Source organism: Silene latifolia, chromosome 3 (assembly GCF_048544455.1).
Source record: "Silene latifolia isolate original U9 population chromosome 3, ASM4854445v1, whole genome shotgun sequence".
Taxonomy (NCBI): domain Eukaryota; kingdom Viridiplantae; phylum Streptophyta; class Magnoliopsida; order Caryophyllales; family Caryophyllaceae; genus Silene; species Silene latifolia.
Genome location: NC_133528.1, coordinates 141463718 through 141479900, shown reverse-complemented (window position 1 = coordinate 141479900; position 16183 = coordinate 141463718). Strand labels below are relative to the sequence as shown.

Below are 16183 nucleotides of genomic sequence, written 5' to 3'. Positions count from 1 at the left end.
AACTTGATTATAATTAAACTTGACATAATATAATTTTCAAGTTACCAAATTCAAAGTAGCTTAACCTAACTAGGCTTGACTTAACAAATTAACTTAAACTAGGCTTGACTTTACATAAACAAATTGGAAGTTAATTACATTTATACTATTTACTTAATCAAACTAGCAAACTAGAGTTAATTAAATTTAAATATTTAATAACACTTAAGAGAACTAAATTGACTTGAAGTAAAGGTGAACCAAGTTTAAAGTGAACTGAAATTAAATCTAGAAGAATCGACTTAAAAACCAAATTTAAATAGAATTATGCGAATACCGGAGTATATAATACAATGCATGCACCGGCAATTTATTTCCGGCAAAGACAACTAGCAAACATACTAGCAGTGCGGAGTAATGTTGTGCGACGGCATATTATAGCTGTTATAGTGTTATGTACTGGCGGTGCCGTTGTGGAGGGAGCAATGAGAGATACTAATCATGCTATTTTTACAGTCCAAGTGTTCGGGTAGAGTAAATTGACTTTAATTAAAAGCGAACCAAGTTCAAGCGGACTGAAATAAATCTAAAAGAACCGACTTGAGAGGCAAAATTAAATGGAATGATGATATGAATCACGGGAGCTCACGGTAACAATAATAAGACGGACAAAATTGATCACATCAAGCGTAATGTTCCAAAAACAAAACAAAAAACTGATTAAACCCTTCAATACAGGAAGTCCAAATATGTACACCATCAAGGTAAATCACCTTCTCCACTGTCCTTCCATGGAAACCGCGTTATTCGTATATGGCAAAACTAGATGCAGAGAGCACCTCCTTCAGTATAACTAGAGTTGTCATTCATAATCTTCTAATTAGAATAATAACGGAGTAAATAATACACAACGCATGCAAGCAAAATGGCTAAAAATATTGAAAGAAAAAAACTTTGGGAGGATTGATCACACGTCACGCATGCGCCGGTAACTTTATTTCCGGCAATGACAGCTAGCAAACACACAAGGAGATTTCAGGCTGACATCTCGAGAATGATTTCCTTCAACTGAAGACTGTTTTCTTCTTCAACAATGCTTGGCAGATGAATTTAAATGAATTTAAAGGTTGGGAAACCAATTAAGAAAGTTGTTATATATGGACAGTTGGATAGAAACCAGGAGCTGAGCCATGACCATTAGAATCAACATTCGCATATCCGGGTGATTGTAGTTCACCGGAATGAGATGATTTCCTGGATCTGTGAGATCTAGGGGAGCCAGAATATGAGTCATCTGAAAGATTGCCGGAGTACCCGGATGTGGAGAGCCTGCTCTTCGGCAAACCAATAGCATCAGTACCCAAACTGTAACCCTTCTCAACGGTATCAGCATCTAATGGTAATTCATCCAATACCTGCAAGTGAGAAATGTGTTGAAGATATGTTGCCAAGCGATAGAATATAAATGTGTTGGCAATCAATTAACTTTCAAGAAAGAAATGGAACACGCAAGTTTTTTGTTTATTTCACTAATTTGTATGAAGTATATATATCAATGTGAAAGTATCAAGGGACTGATGGAACCAAAGATTTATGCAAGCCTGTGCAGAGGGAATAAAACCCGACTATGCCTTACAATCCGTCTATAGCTAAAGACGGGTCAAATAGCTTGAAAGTGGTGACATTTTTGGCCCCCACCACCCCACTTGTTGCTTGTCCTATTAGGAATGTGGTATTGTATTTGGTCCGTCTTTAGTTATAGACGGATATGTGCCGTCTATAATGAGATTTTGTGATCAATAATATAGGAGACTGAATAGGGACCAAACAGTCACGTATTAGCAAAAGAATCTGAAAGGGCCCATAAACAATGATTCCTCTCAAGTCTCAACCATAAATTCTAGAATTCCCCAGGTAATCATTTTGGGAAAAAAGTCAACCTTCATATTTTGATATAGAATCACATTCAGGTACTTTTACTAAAATACTAGACATATCGGGACTGGCATTACATCCTAAACACATTCAGGTACTTTTACTCATGCCACTCATGATCCTTGGAGGCCACATTACTGAAACTACTTTAAGGAGAGGATGAAAGTGGAGGAATACAAGATGAGAAATTTAGAAACATATTGGGAAAGAGCATACACAACAACAAAAAAGCTCTAACAATATCGATATAAATACCAACCCGGAAGGCCTGATTGAGAACTCGCAGTTTTTCACGAGTTTGCTTTCTCTTGAGGGCTACTTCACCAGGTTCTCGCAACATCTCCTCAAAGAGATTCTCCCTGTACAGTTCGGCACAAAATATTCCATTATCTTGGTTGTCTGATGTGACCAATTACTTAAGAATTGACATGTTAAATGAGAGACTCTCTTAACATTGTATCTAGACAGCATTTTCACCTGTAAAGCTTTTTGATGAAGACATTGTGCAACTCTCGTTTTGTATGGTTTACCTGCATATGATTCATACAGGAACTGATTACAAAATCAAATATTTAAGAACACGTAAAAGCACTTTTTGAATGGCACGCACGCCAATATGTTTTATACTTTGTATGTGAATCACAGAAAGTTAGTTTAATACAGCATAGCTGCCTGGGAACTACTCAACATAATGGAACCAAGAGAAATATATTAAAAAAAATAGATGTGTGGCATTGCATTTTCTCTGTCTCACCAGGAAGTGCATGATTGCCTTAGGAATAGCATCCTCCACATTCTTCCTTACGATATCGAAGTACGACTTCAATAATAGTTTGGTGACGGCAATCTCAATTGCTTCGGTTTCTGAATGGCTCTCCGTAGGCCTCAATATTGTCGGGGGCTTTAAAAGATAAGAAATGCCGCATTATTAATACAGAGCGTGAAAGAGATGTGGCAATATCAAGAAAACTGTGTAGTGTGAACCATTGGGGGAAAAAAACTTACTTCCTTCAAATGTATCATTGAAATAGAATGCTCCAAGGTATGTAAAGGCTCATTAAAGGACTTAGACATTGGGCTTTCTTTAGGCGCTGTGCGGTTATCAGCGACCCCAAAAAGAGATGAAACCCAAGTAGAGTTATTGGCACCTCCTGTTCATAAATTCACATAACCAAATAATAAAGTACACAATTAAGAAGTATGAGTAAGACCATTAAAACAGAAGTATTGATAAGGTATCAATATCACACAAGTATACTACTGGTTAGTCTTACCAGGGTGAGTAGCTTTGTCTCCATCTGCAGCAGGACGCACACTCTGTCATGAAAAAATAAGAATAAAGTTAACAAGCATTTACTAGCCAGTGTATTAAAGAATATCAGTATATCACCATATAGTATCTACGTTGGATAAAGTGACAAATGACGACGTACAATAAAATAAGACAGCTCATAATATATGAATTTGATCAGTGTTAGCTTTACCTGTTCCATAATTACTCCATTTGCAGGTCTGGGAAGAATAGCTCGTGATTTGATTGCTCTTTCAGATGCAGATCCTTTATCTAAATCCACACCATCCTAATTCACAGAATGCTAAGTGTGAGGATATTCTAGTGAAATTGAACAAGTGATCTGCCAGTCATAAATAAGTACCTTTAGCTTGGGAATGGATACAGGAGATTTTGAGGATCTAATCTGCTGTGCAGCAATTTCTACTGCTTTGGCCCCACCAACAAAATTGTGGTGCGATGTGTTTATGTAGTCCATCTACAAGGTTGATAGAAAATTTAGTGCTCTAAACAAAAGAATCATTGCAGGATTGTACACAAACAGTCAATGCCGGAATAATTTCTTGTGAGGAGAACAAGTGGCCAACCAACATTATTCTCCCTGTATTCAACCTAAGCAAGCATCAATACACATAAACTGATAGCTATTATGTTGACCACCAGCAAACATTATAAAAGGCAGGAAGTTCTTAGCTAGAAGCGCAACATAGCAAGCATGTTACAAAATGTCAGAAAAATTAAATCATCGTCATTCAAGGAAATTTAGAGCTATCAGTTCTGAAGTGATTAGAGTAATGTTTATTCAGACGAAAAATCACAAAATAACATTTCCAGCAATAAAATAGATATATCAAACACAGGGTTACCTAATTCGCTTAACCAAGCTGAGAACCGCGAATTAGATAAACAGCGAATTATGTTTGATAGTGGTGATCAACTTCGAAGATCAGTAGATTCATCCACAAGGCTTGAAGAATAGAGGGAAACACTTGATAGTGGTGATCAACTTCAAAGATCAAAGGGAAAGGAAAAGAAGTAGCAAACTAGCAACTAAGAAACTTGAAATATATGATCAGTAGACCTATTTTGGTGTTTTGTCTGGTTTCGTATTTAGTAATGCTGATCGTAAATGAACTTTTTATTTTATTTTATTTTGCTTTTATCATCAGGTAAATGAAGCGCATTAGTAATTACGAACTCGCAAATTGCTTTTTTTCGTAATACTTTGCGTATCGGATTCCTTATTTTGCGCGAATCGCTAATTCGAATTGAGCATATTATGAATTTGGTAACCCTGATCAAACTTGATATATTGAACACTTCCTTTGAGACAAGATAATTAGTTACAAATTTCCAAAGCTGAGACAGCAAAAATGCCACATAAGCATGAAGTTAAATACCATTACACTCTCCCAGTAGTATGTCAATCTAATGTTAACAAAAAGGCAATACACAGAACAAAGATTATAATAACTAATCAGCTAACAAAACATGACAAGCTATTAACTACAAATGCTGAGCAAAAGTAGTCACGAGAACTGGAAGCTTAGTCACTGAAGAATAGCGGTACATAACAATGGAAAGTAGTGCAAAGTAGGTGAGCGACATTCTCATGAAGGCAAACAATCACTACAGACTTCAAGCCATTAAGAAATTGAAAAAAAGGAAAAAAAAAATCGGAAAGCTATTAATAAATCATCCATTCGTTTCAATTAAGTGTCCAATCATGACATCTAATAACCAGTACCTCCATTTCAATTATGTGTCCAATCATTTCCTCAGCAGGCTGAAGGCCCTCTCTCAGAAAGCTATTAATAACATCATCCATTCGTTTTCTCAAAATCGGAAACCTCTGAAGTTCGTTAGCTAGACATCGATGGCTCATCTACATTAAATTTGGATAATTAGCTGTTGAAAGATAATTATCTGAACCAGAGAGTAAGATTGAATCTTGCCAACCTTAATAAGCTCATCATAAATAAATCTTGCACACTGCAGACTTGGATCTAACAAACGAGCAATTTGCCTTCTCACTAGAACTTCAAATGGTACCTAAAAGAAAACATATCAGAATTGAAAATGGGAGATAGGAACCTAAGATGAAGACCTTCTCGGCATGAGAACCAGAATAGCAGATTGCCTAGAAGTCTTTTTGTGACATTGCAGCACTTACTTCGGGAACAAATAATGCAGACTTGGGACCAGTTGCATTCTGAATAGCAGTTCTGATGTCGTTGTCGCTTAAGTCTTCACAAGGATCCACTTCCTGTAGTAAGCATAAAACACGTCATTTTGAATGATAGATATGGGCTAGAACTCTATAAGCAATATGGTATGGAATAAGTGAATAACAGCAACAAAAGAGAGAAGAAGGAAAAAAAAAAAAAAAGCTGATTGAAACCACAAAATTAAAAGGATCAAGTGTATCCAAGATATATGCACACCTCTAAACTCTTCACAAATATTGATTGAAAAATGTAATGAATTCTTGCTCCACCGGACAACTCGGACGTTGACATCTCTTCGTTCTTCCCTTCTACCATAGAAGCAAAAGCTGTGGAACAAAACTTACCATTAAGTATATACTTGCCATGAATATAAGAAGAATAGAGTAGAAAACATTAATCAGATAATAAGCATATGATATACCTTCAGAATACTTCGACAAAACGGTCAAGATGACACTCCCTTGACCAGCCTGAAAAATAGTCAAGCACATGAAAGCATAAAATCAGCACATCAATTCACCATCATTGACTTTACCCTCAGGAAGAAGAAGGTTATATAAGTTTATAACATATTAGTATTTCTCTTTGTGAGGCAGATATTGGTAGTTCGCTACAATGAAATTGACTACCTGAAGGGCTAATGCAATATTATAAATTCTTAACATGTAATATTAGGGCCTTGTGTGGATACCGGGAGGGGAGGAGAGGGGAATGGGGTGTGGGTGTTTGGAAACAATTTCCCTCCAAATCTTTCCTATGGTGGAGAGATTTTGATTTGCCTTGGAGGAGGGAAAATGGATCCCTCCCCCTCCATTTCCCTTCACCCTTATTTCCTATCCAAACAAGGGGTTCCCCTACTCTCCCTCCCTTTCCTTTCCCTGCAAATCTTTCCATCCAAACAAGCCCTAGAAGTTAGAACCAATTATCATGCAAGCCAATCATTCTTAAAAGCCAATGCATATCATCCATTCACACATCTTTTATAAAACTAATTTACAAGAATCACAACAAGGATTACAGGCTGGTCATACCTTAGATTCAACAGTTTCTCCATAGCTTGCATGCTCCTTTGCAACAGAAACAAGCTGAGCACTAATTTGAGCTTTCAGATTGGGGAGAACTGCTTTAATGTGTTGTACTAAGATCTAACAGAAGGAGACCAATCATCAGAGCCAGGAACAAAAAAAAAAAAAAAAAAAAAAAAAAAAAAAAAACAAGGTGTGCAAAACTGCCAATAACATACGGAGTACAATATGTACTAGTGCAAAAAGATTGTCTTAACCTGATTCAATTTCTTTGCCAGCTGTGGAACACCACATCGATCTGCAATATCACTGTACACCTGTATAGCCCATGCAAAAACCAGGAACGATTAGCTAATCTCTAAACTGAAAGCAATTTCTCACCTCTGTAAAAAATCACAAAAGAGAGACAGAGAGAGCGAGAGCACACTATATTAGCACATTTACCGGTCGACTTTGGAAAAATTTCTCCTCAGCAACAAGAGCATCCTTTATGCTCCTATTTAGTAAAATGTCCTGTGCAACATACAACAAAGTGACTCCAAAAGAATTGAGGCTAAAAAACGAACAACTACTACATCTTAGCTCCTAGTTTCTACGCAAAATTATATCATTAATCAAGGCTACTAATCCTATTTTACAAGATCAAAGTCCATGGCAAATCAAATATAGCGTTTCAACATAACTGGATTAGCAAGCATGGGAAATTGATCACCAGAAGCATGCACGCAAAGCAACAACTTAAATCAACATAAACACACCAGACACTAGGAAAAGAACAGTGAAAACTACTACAATGCACTGAAGTGAATATGCATGCCTTCAACTCATAGACATATCTAAGCAGCCATCCCCTATATACTAAAAGAATAGGAAAAGCTTCAAGTTTTCCCGCCTAAAGCACATTTCCTGTTTTGATAAAATCTCTTATTTACTTTCCTATTTTGATATAATCCCTTATTTAAAATTTCTCTGTGATTTTTGTAATAAAAAAATCGTTCTTTGTATTCTAAATCGTAACTAAAGGATATGCTAATAAAAAAATTTGTAAACAATTTCATTAATTCTGTTTAAAAATATATACATTTCATGACTCAATTTTTTTTGATTAGTTTTATAGTTCAATTTTTTTTTTCTAAAATAAAAAACTCTATAAATACCGCGCATTCATTGCGCAGGATCTAAACTAGTTATAATTGTAATGATATTTATTCGAACACTTGACAAAAATGTGAATGCTTCAGGTTCCCTACCTAGCAAAGTACATAATCAGACCAATAAATCTCCTGTCACCTTTTGTGTGCGAGTACACTTTTAATTTCCATGATTTTGCTGCCTGCAGTTATTTTGTTTTATAACTATCTTTGCAGCCCTTAAATATTATTTAAGGTGAGAGTCCCTATGTCAGGCTTGAAGTGGGCTTATTTCAATTAGGTAGCTCGACATCTTTATTATTACACTTAAGTGGCCTTTTAACACCAACTTGACGGATAAACATGGTATGAGCACTTAATATAGTAAAAATACTAGTAATAAAAATTGACAAACTGTGAATTGTAATACTTCTAGTGTTTTTGATCATGTTAACTAAAATCTTTTTTTGAAATTGGAATGGAACAAAATTACCTCTTGACTGCGGTTCACCACACCAATATAACCAAGTCGAAGGGGTATGACTTTACCAAGCAAAAAGTTGCGAGCATCTGTGCCTCTGTCCATAATGTCCAGCTGAAACAATACACATAAAGCCTTAGGCCTTAGGCCTTAGCAGAAAACTAGAACTTTTTAATTAACAACCATGAAAAGAAACTAAGAAACAAATTTGTAACAGGCAATTCACCTTTGTGATTACACCAATGGTTCGATATCCTACACAAAAAAGACAACAATAAATACTAGAACAAAAGTACAAAACTGCTAACAATAACTCAAACTGATTTATCAAGCACTCAGTAGCAATATCTAGAACAACTTACCATCAGGATCTGCCATTCCTGCCATCTGCAGAGCATCTGAATTTGCTAAATCAGCGTTTGCAGGAGTAACAGCTAATATTAAGCAGCTTGGGATTTTAATGTAAGACATTATCATGGTTCTTATTCTTGCTTCAATGTCAGAAGGCTGATCACCAACTGGAACTTTAGTAATCCCCGGAAGATCGACTAAAGTGATATCAAGAACACTAGGTGAGAAAATCTTCAGGCGGATCTGCTTGTCAACAACACCTTTGTTTGCTCCAGCTTCTCTGTCGGTCTCAGCCTAAAATCAGAAGTCAAAATAGTACATTATCCCACAAACGTAATGCCTAGCAAATTGCAACTGATCCTAAAAACTGGTGACGTAATTACCAAAAAAGCAGAGGAAACGCGAGTTTTCTAAACTGCTTCTTAAGTGAAAGACGCCAGTGTTTGCCCATCACGTATATATAATTACATATAGGTTAAAAAAAAATGGCAATTGCAACCATTTTATATAGTTATTCGTTCTCAAGATACTAATGCATTTAATCCACGTCCTAGAAACTAATTCAGATGATCATGACTATGGACAGTTATGCAAGGCGCCTACTATAGTAGAGGTCAACTCCACTCTGTTTAGAAAATAGAAGAGGTAGGATGCCATGACAACCTCTGAAGAAAATAGGCAAAGATTACAAATTCAGACATAAATAATCAATCACAAGTAACAACAGTCTAACATAAGTAGTAAACACTAGACATATTTCGGCATTTAGCCTAGTTGAAGAAAAACTTGCTCCTTTATAATGTTTGCAATCACATAGAAATCATGGAGACACTCACACACAAGTTGTTTGACACAAGCCAACATCGATATTGATGACCACTTTAAATTGGTAAGCTACAGCATATTACTCGATAGCTCCCCATAGGAGATCTCTTAGAGGCTAAAATCGAATGCCTTATCCTAGTAACAACAACAATCTCCTAGTCAAAAGACTGTAGGTGAACTTCATACAAACCAGTCTCTAAAACTTGAGGAATAAACACGGTCTTTTAAAAGCTTTCCACCAGCAACTCCCTATTAATACTAGTGCTACATACTACTGCTACTACTACTATTACTACCACCAAAATACTAGCCTCACCTCAGATCAAGTTAAAACTCCACTGCATGCATAAAATTTTCAAGCCTCCAACAATTTTGGTCTAAAGCCTTTCAACTCTCATCATAGTTTGCTAATCAAAAACTAAACATAAGTCTTAAATACCTTGATCACCAGACCTCAAAAACTTGCTCTGTTCAAAACGCACCACAAAAATCAATTTCACCAAACTCTACTACAAGATCCCTAGCACAAGAACCAGCGGTCAACATCACATCGACATAAAATGACCAGCCGAAATAAATAAGCACACCAATATTGTTCTACTAAGTAACTAATCAAGCAAAGGAGTACATCATTTCAAATTTTCAATTTCTCTAACTAAGCTTCTAATATCCTCAATTTCACAGAAATCAACAATGCTGATCCTGTGCAGCTCAACAACACAATCAAGGATCAAATTCTTCCAATAACAAAAGGAAACACACTAAAACTAAAACTTAAATCGCTAATTATGCATTAGATGAACTTTATTATCAACCATACGAGTTCAGCATTTCAGTTTCTACAACTAAACTTCTAACATCCTCATTTTCACAGAAATCAACAAGTGACCTCTGTGTAGCTCAACATAGCAAACAAACATGGATCAAATTCTTCCAATAATGAAAGGAGACACACTAAAACTTATGTCGCTATTTATGCATTTATACATTAATAATTTTTTCGATCACCAACCATATGAGTTCAGCATTTCTGTGTCTACAACTAAACTTCTAACATCCTCTTTTCGCAGAAATCAACAATGTTGACCTCCGTGTAGCTCAATATAACAAACAATTAAATTCTTCCAATAACGAAAGGAAACACACACTAAAACTTAAATCGTTAGTTCTGCATTAGATAAACATTATTTCGATCATCATCAACCATACGAGTTCAGCATTTCCGTTTCTCCAGTTAACCTTCTAACACCCTCATTTTCGCAGAATTCAACAATGTTGACCTCTCTGTACCTCAACATAGTAAACAATCAAGGATCAAATTCTTTCAATAACAAGCAGATAATCGTTAATTCGATCATCAACAAACGAGTTCAGCATTTCAGTTTTCCACAACTAAACTTCAACACTGCCTCAAAGCTCAACAGAACAACCAAAAATCAAATTCGACCAATAATGAAACGAAACACGCTAAAATTGAAACATAAATTCATCCAAATATGCACAGGATAACATTATTCCAATCATCAACAACAAAAAAAAACTCAAAAAAATTCAAAAAAAAAAATAAACTCGCAAAATAATAACCTGAATTTCGCGGCGAATATCATTGAAATCAAAGAAGCGCGTTCCAGGAAGATGAAGAAATTCTCCCCACTCCTCATCACCTTTCTTAGTCTGCAAAAGCTGAAGAACAAGAGGACGACGCGTACAAATATCACTGCCACGTGGCAAGAAATCACGACCGACGAGAGCTTCTAGAACACTCGATTTACCACTACTTTGACTTCCTACAACAGCGACTTGCGGCAAATCGAACGCCTGATTACTCCCTAACTGCGCTGCAATATCCTGCAGCTTGTTCACTATCGGAATCATCGATTGTCCTAGCGACGGCGTCGCTGTAGACGGCGGTGGCGCGTGCGGCGGTGATGAGGTGGATGAATCGTCCGCCATTGATGAGCGCGAAGAGAAGATCGGTGAAGAAATCGAAACCCTAGGAGAGAGAAAGGAAGGGGGGTAGAGAGATGTTTGAAGGTTTGGGTTTTTGAATACTGTAATTTCTTGGGGTTCAGGAAAGAGGTGTCGTTTTGAGGGGAAGGGAGGGTCGTTTTGGGGAGGGGAGTGCTGGTTTTATTGGTTTGTATAAGTTGAGAAGAGTTGGAGCTAGAGGAGGGAACAAAGGGAGTGAAGAGAAATGTGTGGAAAACAAACACAAGTTATTTGGTGTTTCTTGGGTGTTATGACCCCACATATGTAATTAAAGGTTAATTGTAAGTCAATTTAATAAGACCATCCCCAAGCAGAAGGTCGCCTTAATTGGGTCACCAAAAATTTTCCTCTTAATCGCACCTTATTAATCTTGACCCACTTTCACCCTCCTGCGAAGGTCACGACGCGGGTCACCAACCCAATCATTTTTCCACTTTCCAACATTTCCAATCATTTACCACATTCACTACCCCACCAAAACCTCTCTCTTACTTTTACAATTATTATTTAATAACATACTACAATTAAGTTATTCTTTTCATTTTTAAAATAAATTCTACTCAAATATGTTAAGTAAATTAATTTGATAGTGTACATTAAAAAAAATTATTGGCAATAAATAAAATTTATTGAAAGCATGAGTCAACATATAAAAAAACCGCATACATAATTCAAAAAAAAACACGATCTTAAAAAACATTAAATACTACGAAATAAAAAAAATGCATTCTAAACTAATTCGAGTTACGGAAGTTTTGCCAAATATGCTCAATGAGATCATTTTTCAGAGCGTTATGAGTGGCACGATCACGAATCTCACCATGAATTTCTATGAATCGTTCTTGAGGCGATCTTCTAAGACGATGATATTCATATGGATCATCACTAGCTGAAGTCGGATTATCTTCTTTGAACTCTGCGATTATGTTTTCATAGTTAAGATAAGTTTCTCTTTCATCTTCAACTATCATATTATGCATTATAATACAAGCCATAAGAACCTTCCCCATATTAGCTCGATCCCAAAGAAGACAAGGGCGTTTGATGAACGCAAATCGAGCTTGTAGGACGCCAAAAGCACGTTCCACATCTTTTCGACAACTCTCTTGTCGAGCTGCAAATAACTTATGCTTTTGAATTTGTGGCGCATTAATTGTTTTAACAAATGTTGCCCAACCAGGATATATACCATCAGCAAGATAATATCCCATATTATAGTCCGTACCATTAACCGAAAAATTAACAGGTGGAGAAGATTCTTCTAAAACGTCATTAAAGAGTGGAGAACGTTCAAGAACATTAATATCATTAAGCGAACCTGGTGTGCCGAAAAAGGCATGCCATATCCATAAATCGTACGAAGCGACCGCTTCCAAAATGACCGTTGGCTTTGAACTTCTCCCGGCATATTGTCCCGCCCATGCTGTGGGACAATTTTTCCACTCCCAATGCATGCAGTCAATGCTACCCAACATACCAGGAAATCCACGAGCTTGCCCCATATGAAGTAACCTTCCTAAATCTTGAGGGTTGGGTCTGCGTAGATACTCGTTCCCAAAGCAGCTGATTACACCTTCGACGAACAATCTAAGAGAGTCCCTGATGGATGTATCGCTCATACGCAAATATTCATCTACTGAATCGGTAGAAGTACCATATGCTAGAACTCTTAAAGCGTAGTGCATCTCTCGTAATGGTGAGAAACTAGGTCTCCCATTACCACCGGCCCTTTGTTGGAAAAAGCGATCATTGGCGGATAGAGCATTAACTATGCGCATGAATAGATGCTTGTGCATGCGAAATCTGCTTGTAAATAGCTCTTCGGGATAAACCGGATCCATAAAGTAGTCATTGTACAATTGGTTATGACCTTCTTCACGATTCCTCTCAATGTTTCTCCTACGACGTCTACGAGGAGGATTTGGTTGACGAATTCTTCTGTTAACGTATTCATTCATACGTTGGGATATAAGGTTTTGTATAGCCTCAGATCTTTCATCGGTTTCGGTTTCCCATTGGTAATCGGAAAGCCTATTTTGATCGACAATATTATCGTTTGATGAATCAGAATTGGAATTTGACTCAGACATTCTAATAGTTATTTTGTGAGAGTGATTTGAAAGAAGGAAAATGTTTGAGTGATTTTGTTCAACAACCATATGGGGTATATATAAGTTTTTTATGTAACGGCTATATTTCTAATCGAATGGCTATAATCAATCCAACGACTATATTTCTAATCTAATGGCTATAATCAATCCAACGGCTATATTTCTAATCTAATGGCTATAATCAATCCAACGGCTATATTTCTAATCTAATGGCTATAATTAATCCAATGACTATTATCAGTTCTATTGACGTAAATTTTATATCGGAAATTTTACATAAATATTTACAATTATTTACAAATACAACTACACCAACCCATTTACGATTATTTACAAATACCACCCAAGTCTTCCATGTAACAGTTGTGTTCATATAAATACAAATACTTAAAAAAAAAAAAAAAAAAAAAGGAAAAAATAAATAAAAACGATGAAAAAAGAAATACAATTCATATCATCATTCATAAAATACAATTTCTTAAAAAAAAAAAAAAAAAAAAAAAAAAGAAAAAAAAGAAAAGAAAAACGATGATAACAATGAAAGTTGGGTTTTATTTCACCAACCCCACGCATTCATATCACCAACCCACCAACTTATATCATTCATATCTGATTCATATCACCAACCCACCAACTTCTTCTATCATTCATATCTGATTCATATCATCATTCATATCTGATTCATACTATCTACCCCAAAAAAACCCCCAAAAATCTCATTCATATCATCATTCATTGTTGATTTTATCTCATAAATTGTTATATCATTCCTAAAGTTGGGTTTTATTTCGATTTGGGTTTTATTTCGTTTTGGGTTTGATTTCGATTGGTTTTCTGATTGGAGATTTCATCAATTCATTCATCCCGATTTCATTCATGCAGGTAAATTCTTGTTAAATCGTTTTCATTCATTGATTTTATTCATTCCGCTTTGTGATTTATTTATTATCGAAATCTGATTAATCGTTGCAATTTTGTTCCGATTTATTTTCTGATTAATATTTAATTTTCGAAATCTGATTAATCCTTGCAATTTTGTTCCGATTAATAATTTATTTTCTGATTAATAATTAATTTTCGAGTTTAAATATTAATCAGAAAATATAAACCCGATTAATCCTTACAAAATATAAACCCGATTAATAATTTATTTTCTGATTAATAATTAATTTTCGAGTTTAAAAATTACTTATTAAATATTAATCAGAAAATATAAACCCGATTAATCCTTACAAAATATAAACCCGATTAATAATTAAATAAACTAAATATCAGACATATATTTGTCCATTAGCTTGTCCTTCAACTCTTGATCTTTCGGGTTTATATTTTGTTGCGAGAGCAATGTGTTCAACCAATTCATCTCCATTTTTGTTTTCATTTTTTGAATCCTAATTTGTTCGATTTCAAAATCAGCTGCAAGCCTTTTTTGCCGAAAATCAATTTGCTCTTTCGTAGTGAGCCTATTTCCCTCCATTATTTCTCGGTCGTCTGCACTTAACATAGAATCAGGCACGACCTCAGGTGCTTTTCCATTCCGCTTCTTTTTAGCTGCCTCCCGTCCTTCGGGTCGGTCACTTGCGTCGACATTAAGACTAGACGGGGTTGGAACATTAACACTAGACGGGGTTCCAACATTTAGACTAGACGGGGTCCCGACATTTACACTAGAAGGGCTAGAATCCATTTCCGACCTTGACCTTTTTGAACCCGACTTAGAGTTTCCAGAGAGCTCAAATTGATGTTTTTGTAAGCTCCACTTGGGGTGACCACTCATGATTTTATCGTAAACATAAAAGTCGGTAAAATCGTTACCATTATTCACCTTTCGAAATAATTTTTGAGCTAATTCTATGTCGTCGTTGATGTTAGTGCCGCTTGCCGGTGGTCGATTTAGAACTTGTGTGTAGCAACCAACCCATTTACTCACAGCTGTATTGAGTCGTTTATATCGATTTTTCATTCCCTCGATACTCCTAATCCCAAGTTTATTTTGATTTTGATTTTCCGTACGACTTTTTTCATAGAGCTGAAATACATCATTCCATCTTGTGATGGTTCTTTGGTTTTTTCCAAGTATTGAGTCGGTACTACACATAATCCATGCGGACATAAGAGCTTCTTCCTCCTTTTCAGACCAAATCCGATCATCCATTTTCGAATTGGATTGATTTTTTGTGGATGCTAATGATTTTTTGTTTTTTTTTTAACAAAAAAGGGGGGTTTCTGATACAAATTCTTGAGTTTGTAGTTCGGACAACAAGATTTGATTTCCAAAAACATCGATATTTTGATTTTTTTGGCTATCCGAAATTAATTCCGTAAAAGTGGGAATTGGAGTACTTTGATTTAAATCGAAATTTTGAGAGTCTTGATATGTTGAATAATCGTCAATAGCATAACTTGAAAAATCAAACTCGTTTAAATCCATAATATATTTGAAAATTGAGAATTATATAAGTGTTTGAGTTATATTTTTTTTATGTTTGTAATTAATTTTCAGTAGGAGATTAAAAATATTACTGATTTGCATTTTTTACTTCTAGTTTTATACTGTTTTTTACATTTACTTTTACTACCTAATTAATATTTATGGTTGTATGGTAGGAGTTGAGAAGATTATGGATGAAAAAATTAAAGAGACTTGGGGAAATGGAAGGAAATTGGCGGAAAGAAAAGAAGGAAGAAAAAGGGGGCAGCTGTAAATTGCAGAACAGCAGAGAAGAAAGCAGAGATTCTCTGCACTTTTTTTTTGTACTTTTTGATTTTTTTGATTTTTTAATGTTGTAAACCAATAGAAAGACGCCACGTGTAAGGTCACCAACTTCTAACAATTTC

General features: G+C 35.6%; 1 protein-coding gene across 1 annotated transcript; it reads right to left on the bottom strand.

Annotated features, from left to right (window-relative positions):
• Window positions 1-684: 684 nt before the first annotated feature.
• Window positions 685-11458, bottom strand: LOC141648203 (dynamin-related protein 3A-like). Its single transcript, XM_074456707.1, has 20 exons — window positions 10830-11458; window positions 8432-8714; window positions 8296-8324; window positions 8082-8183; window positions 6903-6971; window positions 6716-6775; window positions 6465-6578; window positions 5855-5903; window positions 5650-5759; window positions 5379-5471; window positions 5165-5257; window positions 4953-5090; window positions 3570-3683; window positions 3399-3494; window positions 3189-3231; window positions 2920-3065; window positions 2669-2815; window positions 2392-2444; window positions 2174-2273; window positions 685-1394 (listed from the first exon to the last, which is right to left on the bottom strand). The coding sequence occupies exons 1-20, from the start codon at window positions 11196-11198 to the stop codon at window positions 1131-1133; spliced, it is 2472 nt and encodes an 823-aa protein (XP_074312808.1). The 5' UTR covers window positions 11199-11458; the 3' UTR covers window positions 685-1130.
• Window positions 11459-16183: the final 4725 nt, after the last annotated feature.